Source organism: Phlebotomus papatasi, chromosome 3 (genome assembly GCF_024763615.1).
Source record: "Phlebotomus papatasi isolate M1 chromosome 3, Ppap_2.1, whole genome shotgun sequence".
NCBI lineage: Eukaryota > Metazoa > Arthropoda > Insecta > Diptera > Psychodidae > Phlebotomus > Phlebotomus papatasi.
The window spans coordinates 26,970,351-26,992,445 of NC_077224.1; the positions used below are offsets into that span (position 1 = coordinate 26,970,351).

The 22,095-nt window shown below is 33.3% G+C and overlaps 1 protein-coding gene across 4 annotated transcripts in view; it reads left to right on the plus strand.

The window, feature by feature from the left end:
- The window catches only part of LOC129807385 (annexin B11), a 372,667-nt gene extending 350,784 nt beyond the window's left edge, over positions 1 to 21,883 (plus strand). The window contains exons 1-6 of one of the 4 annotated variants that reach the window (XM_055856614.1): positions 8,133 to 8,278; positions 11,965 to 12,045; positions 16,325 to 16,885; positions 17,041 to 17,422; positions 21,017 to 21,525; positions 21,595 to 21,883. In XM_055856614.1, the coding sequence (XP_055712589.1) occupies positions 12,034 to 12,045; positions 16,325 to 16,885; positions 17,041 to 17,422; positions 21,017 to 21,525; positions 21,595 to 21,660 (1,530 nt within the window). In that variant the 5' untranslated portion in view covers positions 8,133 to 8,278; positions 11,965 to 12,033 and the 3' untranslated portion in view covers positions 21,661 to 21,883. Of the gene's footprint in view, positions 1 to 8,128; positions 8,279 to 11,964; positions 12,046 to 16,324; positions 16,886 to 17,040; positions 17,423 to 21,016; positions 21,526 to 21,594 lie in introns of those variants that run through there. The other 3 variants (XM_055856615.1, XM_055856616.1, XM_055856617.1) reach the window with 3 other exon arrangements.
- Positions 21,884 to 22,095: the final 212 nt, after the last annotated feature.

A 22,095-nucleotide genomic window follows, 5' to 3' on the forward strand; every position in this document is an offset into this window, starting at 1 on the left:
GTTGTCCCAGGCCAAAAACGAGATCATGTCTCGGTCTCATGGGAATTTCTCATAACGTACGGTGCTAAAATTCTTCCTCAACACAAGCAAAACTCAGCATGAAATACTTCCGGAGTTGGATAATTTAAAATGAGACAGTTCTCATTTAAGTAGCTACCCCGCACAAACAGATGCACCCAAACGTTAACATTTAATTGCAATGTCTTAGAGACTTAGAGAAAGTCACTCCATGTAGCTCTGCGGACGCCCCTTCCAGGACTTAGAATGTTCTATGGGAAAAAGTACCATCCACATTCAATGTAATTTATCCTGAGTACGATTTAACACTCATTAAGAATCACCTTAATTGCCTCATCTAATTCTAGCGTTGTGCCAAGAAAAAAATCTCCAATCGTTAATTGATAATTGACAAAACGTAATTTCTCCTTATGGTATACTTAAACTCTCATCAGCCACTTTCTCTGCTATAATGAAGAAAATTCCAAAATAAATCATGTGGAATTTTTCAATTTAAAAACTGTCTCCATCCATCCATCAGTAGATAGCACATAAAATAATTTCCGTGTGCCCTGAATATTTTCTCTTGATTAAATTTCCGCTTTTTCGATCGGTAAAATACGCCTCTGCTGCCGGAATTGCCTTAGCAAAGAAGTGAATTTAGTGGGAAATTTATAGGAGGGTTTTGGATGGTGGTATAGAATCTTGGAGGATGTCCAATGGGTCAAAGTATGTGCTGGAACTACTGGGCTGCGGAAACACTCTCAGGTTTTCCGCAGGACTATTCAACACACAAGGTGTCCCAGATGTACAAGCTTCCCCTAAAATATTTACACTTTTGCAGAGTTAATGAAATCTTTGTCTGTAAATACAAACAGATAAGATTAGAAGAATTTTTGCATAATTTCTTTTTAAATTAAAAGCCCAACATCTCGAACTTGACATAAAAAAATAAAGAATAAAAAAGAAAGAATAAAAGACAAATGTTACGAAAAAGAGATGGAAATTATATTTTTCTGGTACAAAGACAAATTGTCAAAGGGAAACCTTTCAACTACATTTCTTATCTGTAAAACAGTAGCATCCCACCATTGATAACGCAGTAAAAATATTTTAATTTTTGATATGTCTAAATTTTCTCAGCTGTGACAAAATACCTCCCGGTGACAAAAGAGTGTTTCAGACTCAGGGTTTAATAATAATATTAATAATATTTATTGTTTCATGCCAAAAGTACACATTGGATATATTATATATGTATATAGGACTACATTTAAATTTATTAGTTTTCGATTGCTTGAATACCGGGAATTATTAGATGTTTTTGTTGTGATTGAACAATTTACTAGTGAAAGTTTCATAAAATTTGACAATTTTAGAAGTTGTATCATGTGAATACACAGTGCACAGTGTAAGGGCCTTGACAGACTACAGGATTAGCCGAGAGATGGCTTAGCGTAATTATATTAGAAATAATGGTTAAACTACATTTCCATCATTTTGCACTAAGTCGTCTCTCGGCTTAAGTCGTAAGTGTGTCTATCTTTTCGGTAAATCAAAAATCAGGAAACTGCTAAACTTTAAAAATAAATTGTGCAGTAAGAAATCTACTCTTTTTCTCATGAATTAGATTGGGAATTCATTCCCAATCTGCCCATCTTGATGTCCACAGTGCTTAATAAAATGGTGGGAAAAGAATGTCAGGGAAATGGTTCACTACTACTTTTTAACAAATGAACGAAGTGGACATCACTATGGTCAGATTGGGAATGAATTCAACCGCAATCTGACATTCCCAATCACCCCCTGACATTCTTTTCCCACCATTCTATTTCCATACCTGAAGAAGGAGCCATCAAGCTCCGAAACGTTGGCAAGGAATAAAGGAGGAGAAAATCAAAGATCAAAATTCCGTGTTTTCACTAGTTCATTAGCCGAAAATCATTATATTCAGGATTATGCACCTGACGGAATTATGCACATACAATTATGCAAGTTTGCCTACCATTGGGAGTAAATTTGTGAAATCATTTTCTAAATGCGCCTGACTGTATACTATTTTGTGACGCTGGAAATTTGAAAAGAAAACAGTATGTTTCTTTTTCAGAATAAAATTTTAATTTCTTTTATTAAGGTATTTTTTTTAAAAATAATCTGACCATTTAATGAAGAACTCTGGCCAAAAAGTACTATTTGTTAAACAGTTGAATCTTTTTGTTTTGACTACTTTTGCTCCGCGCGAAATTCGTCCTATGGCCGATTTATTCAAAAGAAAGCCCCTGTAGGTATGCAAATTTTGTCGATGAATAATGCCATTTTGCGCGTTTTTTTTCGATCCTGAAAATGTACTTAATCCCGGAACTGAGTGAGTGTAGAGATATAAGGAAATAGTATGATCGTTTTAATAATTCTTTGGGTCGACTTATGGGGGGTCAAAAGAACATTAAACCCCAAATTTGGAGAATTTTCCTTGTAAGACACAAGTTCAAGCATTTCGCAAAGTCCGTAAAGTCATTACGCTTTGCCATCCCCTTTTTAAAATAAAATACAAATTGTCAAATAAAATGCTTTTTGTGTGTAGGCTACAATGGAATAATCGAGAATCGAACCTCATTTAGAATTTATCTGTAATTCCGAATTGTCCGATTCCGAATTGTCCGATTCCGAATTATCTTGTTGTACCTCACCATAAATTGCAATGTAAACAACAAACGCGGCTAATATTTCATAATATACACAAAAATCTTTTATAATAATAATTATCTTGATCTATTTCCGTTTTCCCTTTTCAATTCGGATGTCAGAGGAAGTATGCGGATTAATTAATCCACAACTACACAAATAAAATTACTGGTGAATGCTGGTGAAGCATCCATCGTGTGGGAGGAATTGTGCGTGTACAAGAGAGAATATTTGGGTGGTATGGGATGAAAATGCTGTGAAAGCGCCCTAATAAAATGACTACATCGAATCGGTCAGTAGGAAAGCAACTCGGGTCAAATGGATGGCATCTTGAGCTTGAAAAAGAGCTCAATCCAAAGACGGGGGATGCGTCTTGGGGAAAATCCTTCTCAATCACTCACATTCGATATGGGAGAATTGGGAGGAAGTGGCAAAGTAAATAATCGCTTCTGCCTCTGAATTGATTTTGGCGACTCTGTCACCGTTCATCACCCTCCATTCCATCCGGAAAAAGCGCTCGCGTTGACGCTTTGGGGGTGGCAAAAAGAAGACGAAGGGCGACATGAGGGCATTCATCATTGTCATTATCAGCGCACAACTTAATAACTTGATCGATTTATTGTGAGAAACACAATTTGAGGGAATCCTCCATAGAAAAGTGGCTGATCCCCAAACCCATACAGTAAGTCAATGAAAATTGGGTGGATTCTGTGGAATTTCCTGAATCTAATTTTAGACGGAGGAGCAAACACAAAAAAGAGGAATAAAGAATGACCCTAACGAGTTGGTATGCCATCAATGTTCCGTGTTTTCCCTTCTTTTGCTTCAATATCGTGCAACACAAACGAGATGAATTTCCATTAACTACGGTTCACTCTCGATAAAACCGCCCTCCAAAAAGTTGCTCAAAGCTCATGTTCTTTTAAATTGCTTCTGCAGAATGACCATCGTAAATTTATATATGTTTTTGCACTTTTCCAAAGTCTTCATTCTGAGCGAAAAATTCCATTTAAACTTCTATTTAAATGCACTTTGGTGTGCTTTCCTTTGATGCCCTATTTAAATGTTGTACTATTTCTTCATATTTTCTTTGGAAAAATATTTTTAGTTACTTATTGAAAAGTACAGCAAATTTTCTTGATGAAAAAAAAGGCCACATCTTAGGGAAAAGCAGTAATTCACCTACCGGACAATATCTGGCTGAAAATAATTTTAGGTCACGCCTCTTTCACGAGTTACGATTAGTTGAATTTAAAATATTTAAAATTAAATAAGAAATATAATTGCATGCTACAAGGAGAATTTACTACTGCAAATTTATTTATGAACGGGGTATAGAGAGTTTTGAGTGTCATCAAATAGGCCACGCCCCATACAAGACTATAGCATCAAAGAATCATTTTTAGGGGAAACTTAGGCATTAGGAAATATACGGTAGTTGTAAATAGTGCGATTTTTTAATTAGATAAGATTACGACAATACTTATGGCCTATCTAATATGGGATCAGGAATCTTCGTATTTTCCATTTTGTTTTTTTTTACACTTTTGTTTTTCACAATTTATCTTTGGAATCTTTGTCTTCGGTAATCTATGTTTTTTGGACACTTTGCCTTTGGAAATTTCATCTTTCATACATTTTGCACGAGTCTATTTTATAACTTCTCAAAATTTTCCCTGTGTCCTGAAAATTTCTCTTTGCCCAAACAGGTGAAACTAATAACTTCACAAAACACAGAAAATTTCCATTTGCCTGAACAAGCGATACTAATAAATTCCAAAACACAGAAAATTTCTCTTTGCCGTAACAATTTTAAAACTGATAATTAAAGAGCTTGATGTTCGACTCTAAACTTAACCTAAAGCCCCTACCGTTAAAAAGTTGTTCATGTTTTACCGGAAACTTAGATTCCAGATGCATAGCATCTTCAGCGTAATTTAATATTAAGTTGTAATTTTATTATTATATTTAATAAAATATACTTGTGCAAAATATATGAAAGACGATATTTCCAAGGACAAAGTATCCATAAACAAATATTACCGAATACAAAGATTCCAAAGACAAAATGTGAAAAACAAAAGTGTAAAAAACAAAATGGAAAAAACGAAGATTTCGCAAATCATCTAATACTTACGGCCTCCTCGAAATTTTGTCACAAAATGATTTCGAAAAACTACAAAATCGTGATAAAGCCTTCGTAATTCTTAAATGTTTGTAGTAGGGTAAGTATGCCAAATTTCGGCATAGTTGCATATAAGCACCGAAGTCCCAAGTTTGAAATGCAATATTTTTAATTCATATTGATATTTCTTGTTACTTTTATTTTCGAGAGGGTTGTGTGGAACCTTGAAGACTAGTTTATCATCTTTGTTTTCTTTAAATCACTTGCTAAAATATTGAAAAATTAATAAAAATATGGACATTACTTTGGGTAGTATTCCGGCCACTTTGAGTGAAATACCGGCCACCTTTTTTCTGACCACCTTTTGTGACGCAACGGATAGAATATTTCAAAACGTCAAGCGGAACGAGTTTAATATTTAGTTTAATACGTTTATATGACCCACAAGCCCTGAGATCTTCCGTGTAATTTGTCCTGAAGACCTGAAGAGTAGCATATAAAATTTATGCGCAGATTCCCGTAGCAATTTGCCCTTCCTGAACTCTTCCAAGGCCTTTTCCACATCATCTTTTTCATAAAAGCGATGGTTTTTCACTATGGACATTGTAGAACTCAGAAATTGAAAAAAAAAAACATAAAATGAATAAGAAATTTAGGAAAGCTAAAGATGTTGCCGGAATGGGCAACACTACCTCACCGGAGACACGCTCACAAAGTATATACTTTTTTACGCGAAATACAGGATCCAGCTGGGAAATTTTACCCGAAATTTTTGTGCATAAAAACAAATTTTGTACTGTATTTATTAAGAAAAAAGCCATGTCCAACTTGTACCGGCGAATTGTCCAACTTGTAACACTAATTCCTCATCATTATATCACTTTACCCTAAACATTATGCCACAAGTTTGAAAACGAAAGATATGTGAATTTTGATTTCATGAAATTACCCTCATCTAAAAGATATGCCGGAGGTATGAAAATTAAATTTAATAATGTGCGAAATTTAAAACTTCAGAAGCAATTAAATTATCATATATAAAGAATCATGGATTAAGTGTGCCAAAACAGTTTTTATCTCAAATTACTAAAACACCTAATAAATTTCAATTAACACAATTTTATAGAAAATTTACGTCACTATTATAACCAAAAGTAATTTTCCTTTTTATAAAAAGAAAATGAGCCTTTCATATCATATTTCCTAAACGTTTTTTTTTTTGGTGAAAGTTCTCAAAAATTATAAGGAAAGTATTACCATGCAAACATAGATTAAATTGTGGAATTTGATTTGTTTTATTAGGGGTTCTCTAATTCTATCTTAAAATAATCTTATTCTTAATAAATTTTATTTTTAATCAATAAAATTTTCCCAAAGTATCTATATATAATATGGGGATAATGCTTTACATCTCATATTAAGTATAGGGGAGACTGGGGCAAAAAATCACAAAACGGATATTTTATTTTTTTTACAAGTTTTACAAATTTCTAATTATCGCAGTTTTATAGGAAATTTACCGCTCTACAACTTTGTGAAAGTCATTTTCTTCTATTTTGTAAGAAAATACGTTTACCGAGCCAATTTCTAAAAGGTATTTTTGTGACTATTCTCAAAAATGCTGGGGTAAATAGTACCAGACATTGGGTATTATCATATTTTGATTCGCTTCATTACGGGCTTCCGTAAATTTGAAAAAATACCTAGAGGACATATTTTCATAGAAAATTTATTCATCTACGCCTTTGTAAAACACCGTTTTCTCTACGAGAAAAGTGACAAAACGAGAAAAGCGCTTTTGAAGCTATTTTAGAAAAAAACACACAAAAGACTGCAAATCGTTTGACCAATACAAAGAACAAGCGGCGAGACATGATAATGACGTTCTTTTCGCCGTGAGACATCAGAAATTGCTTCGTTTTTTGTTAGTTTTTGCTCTATACCTTTTGTTACTTTTTACCCCAATTGGCCATTTTTAATAAAAGGATTTCTGGAGAAAAGGACCTTTGTGAAATTCTAAAATAGATAGCGGATTTGTATTCAAAAAATCCAAATTATTTAGAAAATATTCACCAGTGCATCAATTTTGAAAACTGAGTAGGTAATAATTGTTATCTTCTGCAAGGAAAATATTTCAAAAATAGGGCTAAAAAAATTAAATTCCTTGTTCGAATTCTAAGAAACTTACGACATTGAATAATGTCTATGGAGGCTATCTATAGAAAAAAAATTGGGTCGATATCTTTTTTACCTTGGAAGATATTGAATTTTAAATTTTTCGATTTGTGACTTTTTGCCCCAGTCTCCCCTAAGCTTCAGTCGTGTAGCACTTGACGAGCTACTAACTGGAGTTATAGGAAGACGACTTCGGTATGAGAATTTTAAAATTTTCACATACCCAAATTCCAACTTGATATTCCTTCCAAGCGGTTTCATATTTTAAGAATTTGATGTGAAACCTTCTTTGCACCGTTTAACACAATTTAGAAAGAAAGCACCAAAGAGCAAAATCCTTCTTGAGATAGTTTTGAAAGAAATTTACCAGAATTCATTGATTTTTGCAGAGACAGAGAGAAAAGAATCAAATAGATGTATTCTCATGTGGAAATTTAAAAGTTTCTCGTACGGAAAATTTTATTTCTGCAATTGCTGGATTTTCTCATGTCATTGAGCAGGAGAGAAAAAAAACAGTAATTTTAATTAAAAGTTATTCTTGATAATGCCACTCAAATATGCCTCGTAAATAAAAAATGAGGAAATGAAATGGAATGGAAACTTTCTTCATCCCTTTGAATGATCCCTCAAGTACATTAACTCCTTATTACATCTGTGCCCGTCTTCCCTTTTATCTGGGGGAGAAAAAGCTCCTAATTCGCCTAATGAATAGCTCACGAATGACTTTTCGGAGAATGTGAAAATGTGGGTGGCTAGTGCGGGAAACAGGAGGTGAAAGCATCCAACAGAATGCTAAGTCAGTAATGAGCTCAACTGACATCAAAAAACCTCCCCAGCTTTTGAGGGAGGAAAATTTCTCCAGATAATCGTTACCAACTGTGAACAATTGAATGTTTGTCAAAAACTCTGTCATTTCCCCAACTTTCTCCTTATTTCCCCTGCCAAGACCAAATTCAGCGCTTTTAGTCCGGATTCAAACCATTGAAACCACGGTGGATGGTGATACTGATACCCAACTTAGCTGGGCAAAAATCAAATTACCAATACAATCTCACTTGCAGTCGGATAAGTATCTCTTGAGACTTTACCAGAATTAAATGTGTGAGTAATGGGGAATTTTGCCGAGAAACTTCGAAACACTTTCGACTTCCAACACTCTCCAATCTCCAACAGTATCGTTTCAGCAGTGCCTTGGTTCTCATCTTGCTGCGTAAAGTTTAAAAATATAAAAAATCCCACTAAATTGGTTAAGTAGAATACATTTGCATTTACAACATTCAATTTGAACCACGTCCTAAGGTTAGTATGTAGCAAGTGAATTAGCTTAAATTAAGTTCGTTCTGAAACAGCAATCGAGCGGAAAATTGTCGCTTTTTTTGCACCGAAATATCGGCAACGTTTTGAGTGATTTACAGTGACTGATGGAGGGATATGTGTTGGAGAGGTGATTCAAGTGGCCAAAAGAAAAGCCCCACGTAGATGAATTGTGCCATATAGGCAATTGGAATTTGTGTCTCTCACGTCACGAGATCATCAATTGTATTACCATTTGTTGAAAAATCACACGATTGCGTCACATGACCTGATCCAAGATGTTCTTGTACTTCTTCAGAGTCCAGTGAATCATTGATGGAACTTCCTCAAATTACGCACTAATTCCCATGGAGTTTCCCACGCGATGAAGAAATACATAATTTTTCCCGTCTGTGGAGTTTATAAATCGATAAAAAAATTCACATGGGTGTTGGCGCTTCTTGGGCTAAAAATACGGCAAGCCAATAGAAGCGTCGATGACCTTCCGTTTGGGTCACAAGAACGCAAATCTTGCAGGGCGACTTTGGCATTTTTGCGAGAGCGAAAGCTCTCCAGCACGCCCATATCATTGAACCGGGTGGTACTTTCATGGCGCCAATTTTCTTGGACAGACCCATTCAATACCATACCAACCTGTTGCTTTTTTATGTGCTTTCAGGCATCCTTACAGAATTTTACTTTCATGATTTAAGCCCAATTCAAATCGAATTTTAAAATTTTACTAACGTTGGAACTATTTTTCGTACACTTATGAAAAAAAACGAGAAATACTTAACATAAATCATAAGAACGATAGGGGGAAGTGGGGCTACTTTGAGCTATGGGACTACATTGATAGGGGAAAGTGGGGCTATATTGAGCTGTGGGGCTAAATTGATATACGATTTTTTCAGAAAATATCAATACTGATTAATTCAATTTAAGCACATTTCTCGTTAAGATAGAGAAAAATTATCTTCGACAAAGTTGTAGAGGAATAAATTTCCTATAAAAATATGTCTATTTGATATTTTTAACGTTTGCGAGAGTAAAACGTCACAAATTATCCGAAGACTGACAAAATTTGCCCCAGCAATTTTGAGAATCTCCACAAAATCGACTTTTAGAAAATGATTAGAAAATCACATTTCTTTCGAGATAGAGGAAAATAGTCTTCTGCAATGTTGTAGAGCAGTAAATTTCCTAGATGAATATGCTCATTATAAAACGTTTTAAGTTTTCTCAGAGCTCGTGAAAGAATTAAATATGCGTTTTGACAAGTATTGCCCCAGTCTTCCCTATATCAATATAACCGCCTCCCACTCAAAGTCACCCCACCTACCCCCCCCCCCCTTACGGAGACCCCCCTGCTCTTAGCCATCCATCCCTCTCTCTTCCAAATCCTTTTCCTTTCTTCCTTTTGCCTAAAATCAAATCCTACTGTGTAATGATTTTTTTTATTTTCAATATATTTTCGATATAGACACTCATCAAAACATTTTGTTCATAGCGCTCATTCGAAATAATAAAAGACAAACCCGATGTGATGAATTAAAAAAATTCAATTAAGAAATTTTTAGCTAGTCTATGCAACTGAATTACTTTAATGAGATATATTCTTAAATTTTGTTTTTGATAAATGCATAATTATTAAAATATAAAATGTTACGTAAGATGTATCTATTTTTTAACGCCATAAGGGCATCATTTCACTCCTCTACCGAAACACATTTTTCGAAAAATAAAAACTGAAGAGTATCTATAATTATTCTCAAACAAATACAAAAGGAATAAATAGTTTAAAAATTAAAAGAAAAATAAATTATTCTTTAAAGTAAAATAAATCTTTACTACAGTCTCAAGAAATACAGCTCACAATCAGTTTCTTGTAATTCCGAAAAATCGTTATATAAGAAAAAAAACATTTCGAATTCTTTAATGTAATATTAAATTACAATCACTTGAGTAAGGCGTTTTTCTCTTAACTGGATTGATCGTCATTAAGTGCATCGATAGGCCTCAAAATTTCTAATCCAAAAGCACCGGTACGAACCGGTAATAGAGCTATTTTAAAATACTTTTTCATGATGACTCATTACAAATCAACATAGTTATAGAAAATTACCGCTTTACGACTTTACTGCAGACCATTTTCTCCTATCTTAAAAAATATATTTTCATAATGTTTTTGAAAATTTTATTTTGTAAAAGTTCCTAGGCATATTGGGAAAAATATTAATAAGTGTAGAAGGTATGGGGTAATTTGTGACACTTTTACTCGCTTTATTATGATATCTCCTTGAAATATTTTCACATTTTTCTCAAGCCAATTTACTCAGCCAAATTCTTTCACAACGTGTGCGTCTGTTTAAAGGATTCAAAAAACATTTTAGAAAATGTTGGTAAAAATAATTATCCCATATAAGAAATATATTTTAGAAAGAAAACTGAAAATTTCAATATTTTCATCTTTCATATTTCTTACACGAAGCTGCTAAAATTTTGGACACTTTTTGGTTCATGAAGACTATTTATGACAAACCGAATTTCGAAATGTCGAATACCAAATTTCAAAATTTTCGAATTGTCGGTCAGTTTTCTACTTAATTCTCAATCGCGCTCGCTTTTCTTAAAATCCAATTTCTTCGGAATAAATTGAAATTAAGTCGAGTTTTTTTCTTCAATTTGAATTATCATTATAATATAATCAAAAGTATCATTTTTTTTTTTGAGCATATACTCTAATAAACCCTTCAATTTTTTTGTATTTTTAAAGATAAAAATACTAAGCAGTGAAGGTGCTCTTCACGGTGTATTAAATGAGATTAATAATTCTCTTATCTATATTTTAACCAGTTCCACTAAAGTTATATTTTGAAAGGTGTTTGAGTTTGTGAATAAGTCTGAATCTGTTTCATCTGGTTAGTAATTTTCCTTCTTAACTTTGGAAAGCTAATGAATTCATATGTAGTTCAAATTAAAGAATTTAAATTAAAGACTTCGCTGAATGGTAATGGTAGAACACTTCATTGCTATGATGGCTATCTGTATACATGGCTCAGGAAAACTGCATTACTCATTAAAACCATCCAAGCAAATAATGTGTAATTAACTATGAATCTATAACACTTAACTTAGAAGTTCGAGTATTCAACGAAGCTTTCAGTTCTTTCATTAAAGTCTGAAATAGTAAAAAAATGTAGATCATAAAAAGTATCATAAAACCCATAAAAACTGTGTAGTTGACCTCAAAAATTCTTTCCAAAGACACGTTTTCGATAAGAAGAATATTATCTCTATTTCGCCATTAATTAGTTTATCAGCAAATTATGGATGGTAATCTTAATCCAATGTTTGAAAACAAACAATAAGTTGTCTTCTGAATACAACAAGAATTGTTGTAGGGTAAAGCCCATTATAATTATTAGAAATTCTATTATATTTCTACAAAAATCCAAATTTTAAAACCCTTTATCTCTTTGTTGATATTATTATTCATTTCCTTTTTTATATAATTAAATTCATTTGGTATCGGCCAATTTTTACGATTTTATCTCCAATCTAGCGTGTAAAGAAATTCCATAGTGTATTGTTTCGTTTTGACATTGCTATTGCACGCGATGATCTTGCTAATATTTTCATATGAAATCCACTTGGCAAAAACTAATTTCTCTGATACTCTTTCATTCCAGACCAGGAGACAACGAACTTTAAAGAGTATTTTCAATTAAAAGAAACAACCAGAAGAAAAGCATCACACCATGTATCCATTTGTAAGTATATCGCCTGAAATCGATAACATATCAACCCCCATCGAGCAGATTCTCAATCATGACCAATCGAACATGGAAAATCTCTTAAAATCCAACCTTATAACTTTCATCATGCTGAGACATTCACACTCACTCCCCCATCTTGATGGCCCAAGATTGAAGGCAATTCTTGGCGGCACATTGTCGTTACACTATTCAAAAGAATTAGATTTTCACAATGGAACAACAAAAAAGCTCTATATATCACATGAATTTTCTATGTAAAAGCACAATTGTTCCGGTCTTATCGCCACATTTCAAGCCTTTATGTATTCGACTGATACTGTGTGTGGTTATTAATCATGTTCTTGGAATATTTACTATTCTTTTTTATGGTAGAAAAACAAATCTCAGAAAGTCAATATTTGAGATAGGAAGTAGCAAGTGGAAACTACATCAAATTATTGCACATGAGCTTATTGCTAAGAAATAATAATTATTTTATTTTTTCCTTTAACATACAATTGTATAGGAAAACTTAGAAATAATTTTCTAGTAAGTTAATTCATAAAAGATAAAATTTATTCTGTTGCGATTTTGACCTTACGTTTCCCTATGTGCAGGTTATCGTATTATATTATTATTATTAATTGTTAAGCTTGGATTTAAGCATTTAAGGAAACGCTCATTAACTTACCGGTAATTGAAATTTGCGACTACTCCGACAAAAAGTTTTGTCAAATTAACAAGAAAAAAGTTTGTCAAAAGGATATTCTTCTATGCAAAATGTGAAAATGTTTTGTCAAATCGATGGGTTTTGTAAAAAGTTTGTCAGACTGATGTTTTTCCACACAGAAAAAAAATATTTTCTAGAATTGCTCGTAAAAGTTTGTGAATTCCTACTGGGGACTTATAAAATAAATATTATAAATTTAAAGTAAATATTATAATCCACAAAAGAGTTCGTAAAAATCTGTACTACTCTGAAAAAAATGTCTTGTTAAACGAACAAATAGATTTTGTTGAAATTTTGTCAAAAGGATGTTATTTACCAATTTGACAAAACTTTTTCTTGCATTTTATATAGAAAAACACCTTTTTGACAAACATGTAACAAGATCCAGTTGGCCACCGATTTGACAAAACTTTTCCATATTCTATTTGGAAGAACATCCTTTTTACAAACTTGTCTTGTTAATTTGGCAAAACATTTTTTTTTTTCAGAGTATTTTCACCTATAGTGTTCGTAACATGATCAATTGATGAGCATTTTTTGTTCTTTTACAAACATTTATTCATACAATTTTATTTATTTGGCAAAACTTTACGAACTAACGACAAAATTTTACGAACATGTTTTTGTATTTACGAACATTTACTAGCAAATGGTTGCAAAAGAAAAAAATGCTCATAAAGTTATCATATTACGAACAATGTTTGTGAAAAATTACGAACTTTTTATATATATAATAATAAATATATAAATTTAAATAATAAATAATAAATAAAAAATAAAATAATAAAATATAATAATAAATAGTTTAGAGGGTTATACAATTTGCGAACATTTTGTAAGACCCCAGAACGAATTCAGAAACATTTTCGAACACATTAACGAAATATTACTCGCTGTGCATATAAAATAGGGGAGACCGGGGAGGTTTGGGACAGGGGTAGTGTGGGACAAGCCGATTTTTTCATTATTTTTTTTTTAAATAAATGGGATTTAACCACTACTCAATCGTAAACAATATTAAGATGTATCCTGACTAAAAGAATGGATATCCTCAGTTTTTTTGTTTTAATTCTATGAACACTTTCTTAAAAATTGATAAAAATTGTATTTTTCGATTACTCAGTTTTGTTCTTTGTATTTTATATAATCAAAAGTTTTTTATCTCATTAGGTAGCAGTGTAATCTGGGAACATATTTTTATAAAAGTTTCAGAGATTATACGCTCTTGTTTTTTTCTTAAAGGTTTTAAATACCAAAATTACACGCGGGGATGTTTGGGACACCTGAAAGGGGATGAATGGGACGTTGATTTTCGACAAGATTGTAGGTGGCGTGCAATTTTTTATTGTCAAAATGGAGAGTAATGCCCAGTTTCTACTGGAAATCTACCTCTTGTGCAAACTTTACCAGTTGAGCAGTTGTTTACAGGGACAATTAAACCATCAATGAGGCTATTTACACCGCCGCATTAGATTAGGATTGAACTGTTCCAAAATCGGATTTCGGATGATTAAATCTTAATCTAAGGCAGTAATCTAAAAGATTTCATTGAGGTCATTTAGACTATCGTATTAGATTCTCACTGAGTTGTCCCAAAAACCGATTTTGGGACAATTTAATCTCAATCCAATCCGGCGGTGTAAATTGCCTCAATGTCATGGTAATTAATTATTTACTCTCCAGTGGATATTCGACCTTTGCTCAATCCCGGTAAAAACTATTTTCTCGAAAATTTCTCGAGCAATGTCCTCTACAATTCTCACAAATTCTCCAGAATGGGCAAGACGAGAGCTTTTTCAGAGAAATAAGGAAAAAACTGTTACTATTCAGTTGTCGTAAAATCAAACAGGAATCCATCAATGAGTTCAAAACTAAAAGTTGCAAGAAAATCTACTCGCGTGTGGAATTTGATGATCATGATTGCAATACTTACAATTAAAAAAGCAAAGAAAGGTAGGGTAAGTGTGCCAAATTTCGGCATAGTTGCATGCAAGCGCCAAAGTCTCAAGTTTGAAATAGAAATTAATTAAATTTAATTTAATAGAAATTAATTTTTCTCATTCCTTCTGCTTTAGGAGTGTTTCTTAGAACCTTGTAGACAGTTTATCGTCTATATTTAATTTAAAAGAGTTCTTAATACATTTTAAAATGAAATAAAATGTAGAATTAAAATTGGTGCCCTATTTCGGCCACCTTCATTCTCATGGTTCCTTATCCTTCGGTAATTCCTCCAATGTCTTTTTCACGTCATCTCGTTTGTCAAAGCAACATTTTTTTGTTATTCTTTTGCATTGTATAATCTCTAGAGTATGTAAAAACTAAAAAATCATGGAAATTCGAGGAACAAAAAAGGTAGCCGGAATTGCAAGCTGGCCGGAATTTGGCACACTTACCCTAGATGGAAAATAAAAAGAAAATACTTTAAAAATAATTGATTGACAATAAATGACCCTACCGTACAAATTAAATTGATATTAATTTCTAAGTACGAAAAAAAAGATTCAATATTTTTATTTCTATTAAAAATATTTTTTATCTAGTCTAGTACTTAAAATTAATTAACATGCTCCAATAATGCAAATAATGCGAGAAAAAATGCGTCTTATACTGCTCCAAATCGGGGAGGTTTGGGACAAAGCGTCAAGTTAAATGTTTTATCTTCTCCAAGAAAATTCAGTTGATTTCGAAGTTCTATCGGGTACTTTTTATAAAGTCAATACCCATAAGTATCCTATAGACCGCATAAAATTGTATTACACTATCGTGATTTTTTGGAATACTCTCTCAAAGTCAAAACATGAAAAGTGTCCCAAATCTCCCCGGTCTCCCCTACATAAAAATGTTTTGCCAATATAAAACCAATATACTTTTGATAAAATTTTAACAAAATCCATTTGTTTTCTTAATAAAACCTTTTTTCCAAGTAGCAAAATAGTTGGTATTTTTTTTTTGGGTTCTTCACTCAAAACCATCGTAACGTGGATCATAACCACGTTCTAGTTAATTAATTTAAATTTTCAGAAGCAGTTAAACGATAAGTAATTTTAGTAAACGTATGATGAAAGTAAATCGTAAATAAAATTATATCCAACCAATTGTAAAATTTGGTAAAAAAATCAAAAAAATTATAAAACTCTGTCCACAATATTTTTTTCATATCAAAAACTTTTACTTTATTATTAGAAAATATATTTTATAACTTTCAACTGACTGCAAAAAGGTATTTAAATGTAAACGTAACTAATAGCAAACACTTTTATAATTTTATCAACTATTGCCACAATTAAAATTCCAATTTTAATGGGTGTATTCATTTGCAGAAATGTGGGTAATTTAAATTTATGTTGAGAGTTTTACAAAAATGCGCTTTTCCACTGAAATTATGTTCAAACAATTGAGCAATTGTTGCTACTCTTTCCATTCCTACCATCATACCACTCATACCACAAATACCACACAGAAATTCGGGTCAGAGATCTCATTCACACAAGACTCATTGTTTGATGAAAAACCCAAAACGTTATAACACGTGGTTGAAGATTAAAGTGGACAAATGTTTTGTAGGGCTCGGGAGGTCCTCAGCCACCCAACACTTCAGCTCCCTATCCTCAGGCGCCTTTTGGTTCTGGTATGCCACAACCAGGACAGTCTCCCTACCCACATGCATCACCCTATCCACAACCTCATGCCTCACCCTACCCTTCCAATCCTGCACCCTATCCCTCCCAACCATCGTCGATTCCTTATCCAAACTACAACCCAAATCCTGGATATCCTACGCAAACGCCTGGATATCCTCCATCGACGTATCCTCAAGGTGGCGGTGGCTATCCTCCCCAGCCCAGTCAAGGTTACCCACCCTTTGGGGCTGGATACCCGCCCACAAATACATCCTCACCCTATCCTAATCCCTATTCCCAAACCCCGAGCTCTACACCAGCAACAACTCCCTACCAAAACCCATATCCCCCAGCCCCGGCCAATCCCTATCCATCTCAGGCGCCAACTGGCGGCCTGTACCCTGGAATGCCTGGAACCGGCGGAGGCGCTGCCATGGGCATGGCGCAGTGCTTCACCGAGATGAAGACCCACGTCACGAGAATTAATAGTGAGATCAAGTCCAAGGTATAACATATCGCGCCAAATACTAACAGCTTCTGTTTTTCGTCATGCTATGAATCACACAAGAGGCTATGGGTTTATATGTGATTCATCTTGTTGTTCGCTAGCCAATTTGTCTGACTAAACATCCCATGCTAATATAAACCTTTGACTTACAGGGAACACCAACAGTCACTGCAGCCCCGAACTTTGATCCGCTTGCTGATGCCAAAATTCTCAGGAAAGCCATGAAGGGTTTTGGAACAGATGAAGATGCCTTGATCAATGTGATCTGTCGTCGTACAAATGAGCAGCGTCAAATGATTGCTAGGGATTATAAGACCAATTTTGGGAAGGACCTCATTGAGGACATCAAGTCTGAGACGACTGGAAACTTTGAGAATCTCTTAGTGGCTCTCATGACACCCATTGTGGACTTTTATGCCATGGAACTGCATGAGGCAATGTCTGGAATGGGAACAGATGAGGATGTCTTGATTGAGGTGTTGGGATCCATGTCCAACTACGAGATCCACACCATCAAATATGCATATGAGAAGAGTAAGTTTCTGATTAGGATAATGAATGCTTAACCCTTTAAGGACGATTGGAACACCGGTGTCCCATAAAGAAAATAATTTTTCCTGACACCTAAAGTTATTTTTTTTTCTTATGTCTGTACATAATTGTAAAGTAGAAAGTTGAAGGAATCTAGAATATTTTCAGCTATTTGTTATGTAGTAAATATTTATACTCAAAAATGGTACATTTTTAAATTCTCAAATTCATAATTGATTTTATTTATCTTTTACATTTCCAATTTTTTTAAGCAAAACCCATTTGACAATATGAGCTACAATACTCATACGCAATATTTTTCATTAAAGCGAAAAATATTATTCATTGGTATTGTCAGAAAAATTACTTAAATTTTTGGGCTATTTTTGTCCCTATCGTTCATAGAAGCAAAAAATACACCGAATCAGACTCTGTTGGACTTTCCAAGGTTAAATGTAAGACTTATCATTGATTATGTTTCTCAGTTCAATTTTTATTGTTGATTTTCAGTCCGTAAAAAGTGTCTTGTCGTTAAAAGGTTAAGGACAATTCAAATTTTGAAATTAAATTTAAGTTTTTATTTGAACAATTTACAGAAAAACGGATTTAGGGATCAATATTTCACGTAAAGATAGTTAATATACAATATCAAAATGATCAGGATTTTTATGCAAGAGGTACGCTATATGATATGACATACGCCGTTTTGGGTCCCAGTCAAAGTCCCGAAGGCAAAAACCCAAAACCTAAAATCCCGAATAGGCAAAATCCCGAATGGATCAAAATCTCGAAAATCCAAAATCCCGAAAGCCAAAGTGTAATATATAATATTGATATATTTAATGGATGATTGCATTTTTTTTTTTTTGAATAGAACTATTCTTTTAAACTTTGTATTCTGTTACTTTTTACCCCGTGTGGTAATTTTTTGTTGAAACAACTCCGACTAAAAAATAATAGACGAAAAGCTCTTCAGAAAATTCTGAAATGAACTCGCATTTTGTGAGTCCAAAGTAACTTTAGAAAAACTCATTATAATTTTAGAAAATAAGATGGAAAATAAGTAGTAAATAAGATAGTAAATAATTAGTAAAGAAAATAAGTAATTTTGAAAAACAAATTAAAAACATTTCTATTATTACAATTCCTTGTTCTAATTTCTTTATTTTTTTTATAATTAAGTAGACTCAATAAGGAAATATTTAGTAAAAAGAGATGGCAAAGCGGCCGTGAGCTCGAACTCACGAGAAAAAGCTATCCGTGTATTATCTTTTCGCATACTTTTAAGGTACATTCCGCTTTACTGCCGATTAAATTGATATATTAAAAAAAAACAATTCTGAAATAAGAAACTGCATAAGAAAAGTAGGTTTTAAAATATATTAGTATGAAAAAGTAAATCCGTTAAAAGTAATCATTTACGGATTTATTACCGATTCACTACTGATCAAGTCCAATGCAAACGCGTTGAAAATTTCAAGATCTTTCAAAAAATCCAAATTTAACTCTTTCGTATCTTTTGGGACTGTAGTACCCAAAGAAGCATATGCATATTCTATGAAAAACAATGTTTTTTTAATTATTCAGAACTGATAAAAATCCGATTCTTGTGGATGATTACAAACTATAAGGATGTCCAAATGTAAGATATTTTTTGTAGGACCTCAATTAATTCCTGAGCTTAGATATTTTTGATTAAAAATTGTGAAATTGACTTGCAGCATATACTGCGGTCCGGAAAGAGTTAAGCAAATCAGTTGAAAAATAGGCTCCCCAAAGTGGTTAAACTTTGATGTTCGAAAATTCGATAACGAAATGGTTTTCGAACGTAGGTGTCCAAGGACAAAATATTCGCTTTGACTACCTGTAAAACCGGTGGCAGCCAAAATCCCGAAACCAAAAATCCAGAAAAGGCCAAAATCCCGAAAAGGCCAAAATCCCGAAAGCCAAAATCCCGAATATTCAAAATAGTGAAAGGGATAAAATTATATGGAGGAAAATGTTCAGAATAATTTCCCAAGACACAGAAGATTTCAGAAGAAGAGATTTAAGAATTCGGGATTCTGGGTTTCGGGATTTTTGCGTTCGGGATTTTAGCGTTCGTGATTTTGGCGTTCCGTATTTTGGCTTTCGGGATTTTGGCCGGGACCCCTCTAAAATATATTCGAGAGTGAAAGAAATCGTAAAAGTCGTTTTTTAAATAAACCACAAAACATGGTTTGGCTTGCAGAGTAGCAGGGGGGTGGGGCAAAAAAGAAAAAAAAAGTCTGTCTGAGAAAATGTTGATTTATGGGAGGGGTCGTCGAAGGCAGGAAGATATCTCTTACCGTTTGGCTTCTAGTCGTGCCACAAGTTGAAGAAAAGTGGAATATATGTATAACTGCTTTCACTTTTGCATTCGAGCAGTAAAATTGAAGCTCCGATCCCTTTCTTATTAAAAAATATTTAATTTTTAATTTTTCAATTCATGACATAGTTCTCCAGCCTCCCATATATGCACTGAGAAAAAAAAGAAGATGTGATTAACATTTTTTCCTCATAACTTCTTAGGTGTAAAAATATATCAACATTTTTTAATGTTAATTTTACGCCTTCTTAAGGGTAAAATTAACATGAAAAAGGGTTAATTTAACCCCTAAACACCTAAAAATGGTCATATTTACACCGATTTCGGATCAATAATGCAAGGTAATATTAACATCTCCGGAATGTTATTATAACTTTTTCGGATTTCTCTCAGTGTACATACACTTGCTATTGGATTATTGACAGACTGCAAATTTTGAAAGATAACAATTTAATAGCAAAAAATAAATTATATGCAAAACGATTCAGTAAAACAGGAACACCAATTAATTGCTAACAATTAATTAATTTGAAATTAACAATTGTATACAACTTTTTAAAAAATATTTATATAATTGGTTAAAAAACTTGTATCAATATTCTACACATTTTCATAGCGCATTTTAGCAGTTGGTAAATAGTTAAAGTGCACGAGGGGCAGTTTCAAGTCGGCTTATAGAGCGCTAATAATTTCTTTTTTTCAACTAGCAATTATAATAAACATCGGATAAACCTCATTTGGCTACGATATCTCCTCTGAGTTAAACTGCAATAATTAATTAACCCTATTTCATAAATAAAACTTAAAACGATAAACTCAAAGACAGTTTAAATAGCTTTTTTTTTTCTTGGAAACAACATTTTGAAAAAAAAAATATTTTTTGCGTTAACAAATTGAAGATCTAATAGCTATATTGCTCCGAAATTTGTACTTTCTTTAGAGTTTTAAGAACTTCTAATATTATTTTTTTTAAGAAATTTAAGAAAAAATATATAATTTTTTACTGATCAAATGGTTTTTGATTTATCAAACTCGGTATATTAAATAAAAAAAACTAAAATAAGTAAACTTTGGAAATTATTTTATCAAAAAAAATTCATTTACTGTACCGATACATATACGTATAATTATTTTTAGAAATCCGTTACTTGAACATTTTTTTTAATTTAATTTATATTTCTTTTATTATTTAAACTTAATAAATAAATTCATTTTTTATAGTTGATCTAATATTTTTTTTTATTTCAAAGTATACGGTCAGAGTTTGGAGAACAGACTCATGTCCGAGACATCCGGAAACTTCAAGAGACTCCTGGTGTCCCTGTCAGTCGGTGGACGTGATGAGAGCGGTGTTGTAGATTCTGCAGCTGCCCAAAATGATGCCCGAGAGCTTCTTAAGGCTGGTGAATTGCGAATTGGCACAGATGAGAGTACCTTCAACATGGTCTTGTGTCAGCGCAACTATCCTCAGCTTAGATTGGTTTGTGAGGAATACCAGAAGATGACTGGTCATGGCCTCGACAAAGCCATCAGGAAAGAATTCTCTGGAGATGTAATGGAGGGTTTACTGGCCATCGTGGCAGTGGTTTGCAACAAAACGGAGTATTTTGCATCTTTGCTTAAGAAGAGCATGGCTGGGATTGGCACCAATGACCGGCAATTGATCCGCCTCGTAGTGACCCGATGCGAAATTGACCTGGCAGACATTAAGGCAACCTTCGAACGCCTCTATGGCAAAAGTTTGAAGAGCTGGATTAAGGTAATTACCAGTAGTTTTTCTCTAATCCTTAAAAATGGTTGGTAATTTTTTGGTCATTTGGTATTGCAGGGAGATACATCTGGACACTACAAACATGCCCTATATGCTCTCATAGGCGAAGAGAGATCCTCATAAAATCCGTCTTTTAAATTGTTCTATTTTTTCTATGTATTGCGTTTTTCAAGTTCCATTAATGTGACAAAGCGAGCTAATATGAATTTCTTCCAGCAATTCTCTCTGTAATTAAAACTGTGGGTTGGAATTGAAGGGGAAGAGCCAAGAATTATAATATTAACATCTTCCTCTCTGGCCGCAAGTTTCTTTCTCAATAAAGATGTTCGCGCTGAAATTTGCACAATTTGTGGTTTTGAATGCCGCCGAAGACGCTATGTCTCTGTTGCACTGTGAATCAACTGGATGATTGTTTGGTGATCTTGCCACAGAAAAACTCATCCCGCGAGAGTCACAAGCAGCTTCCACTAATACAACCTTAACACATCATCTATTAGGTAAGATTCTTCAAAATGTCTCATGTTGTTATTGCTGCAAAACTTCTTGTCTTTCGATCGG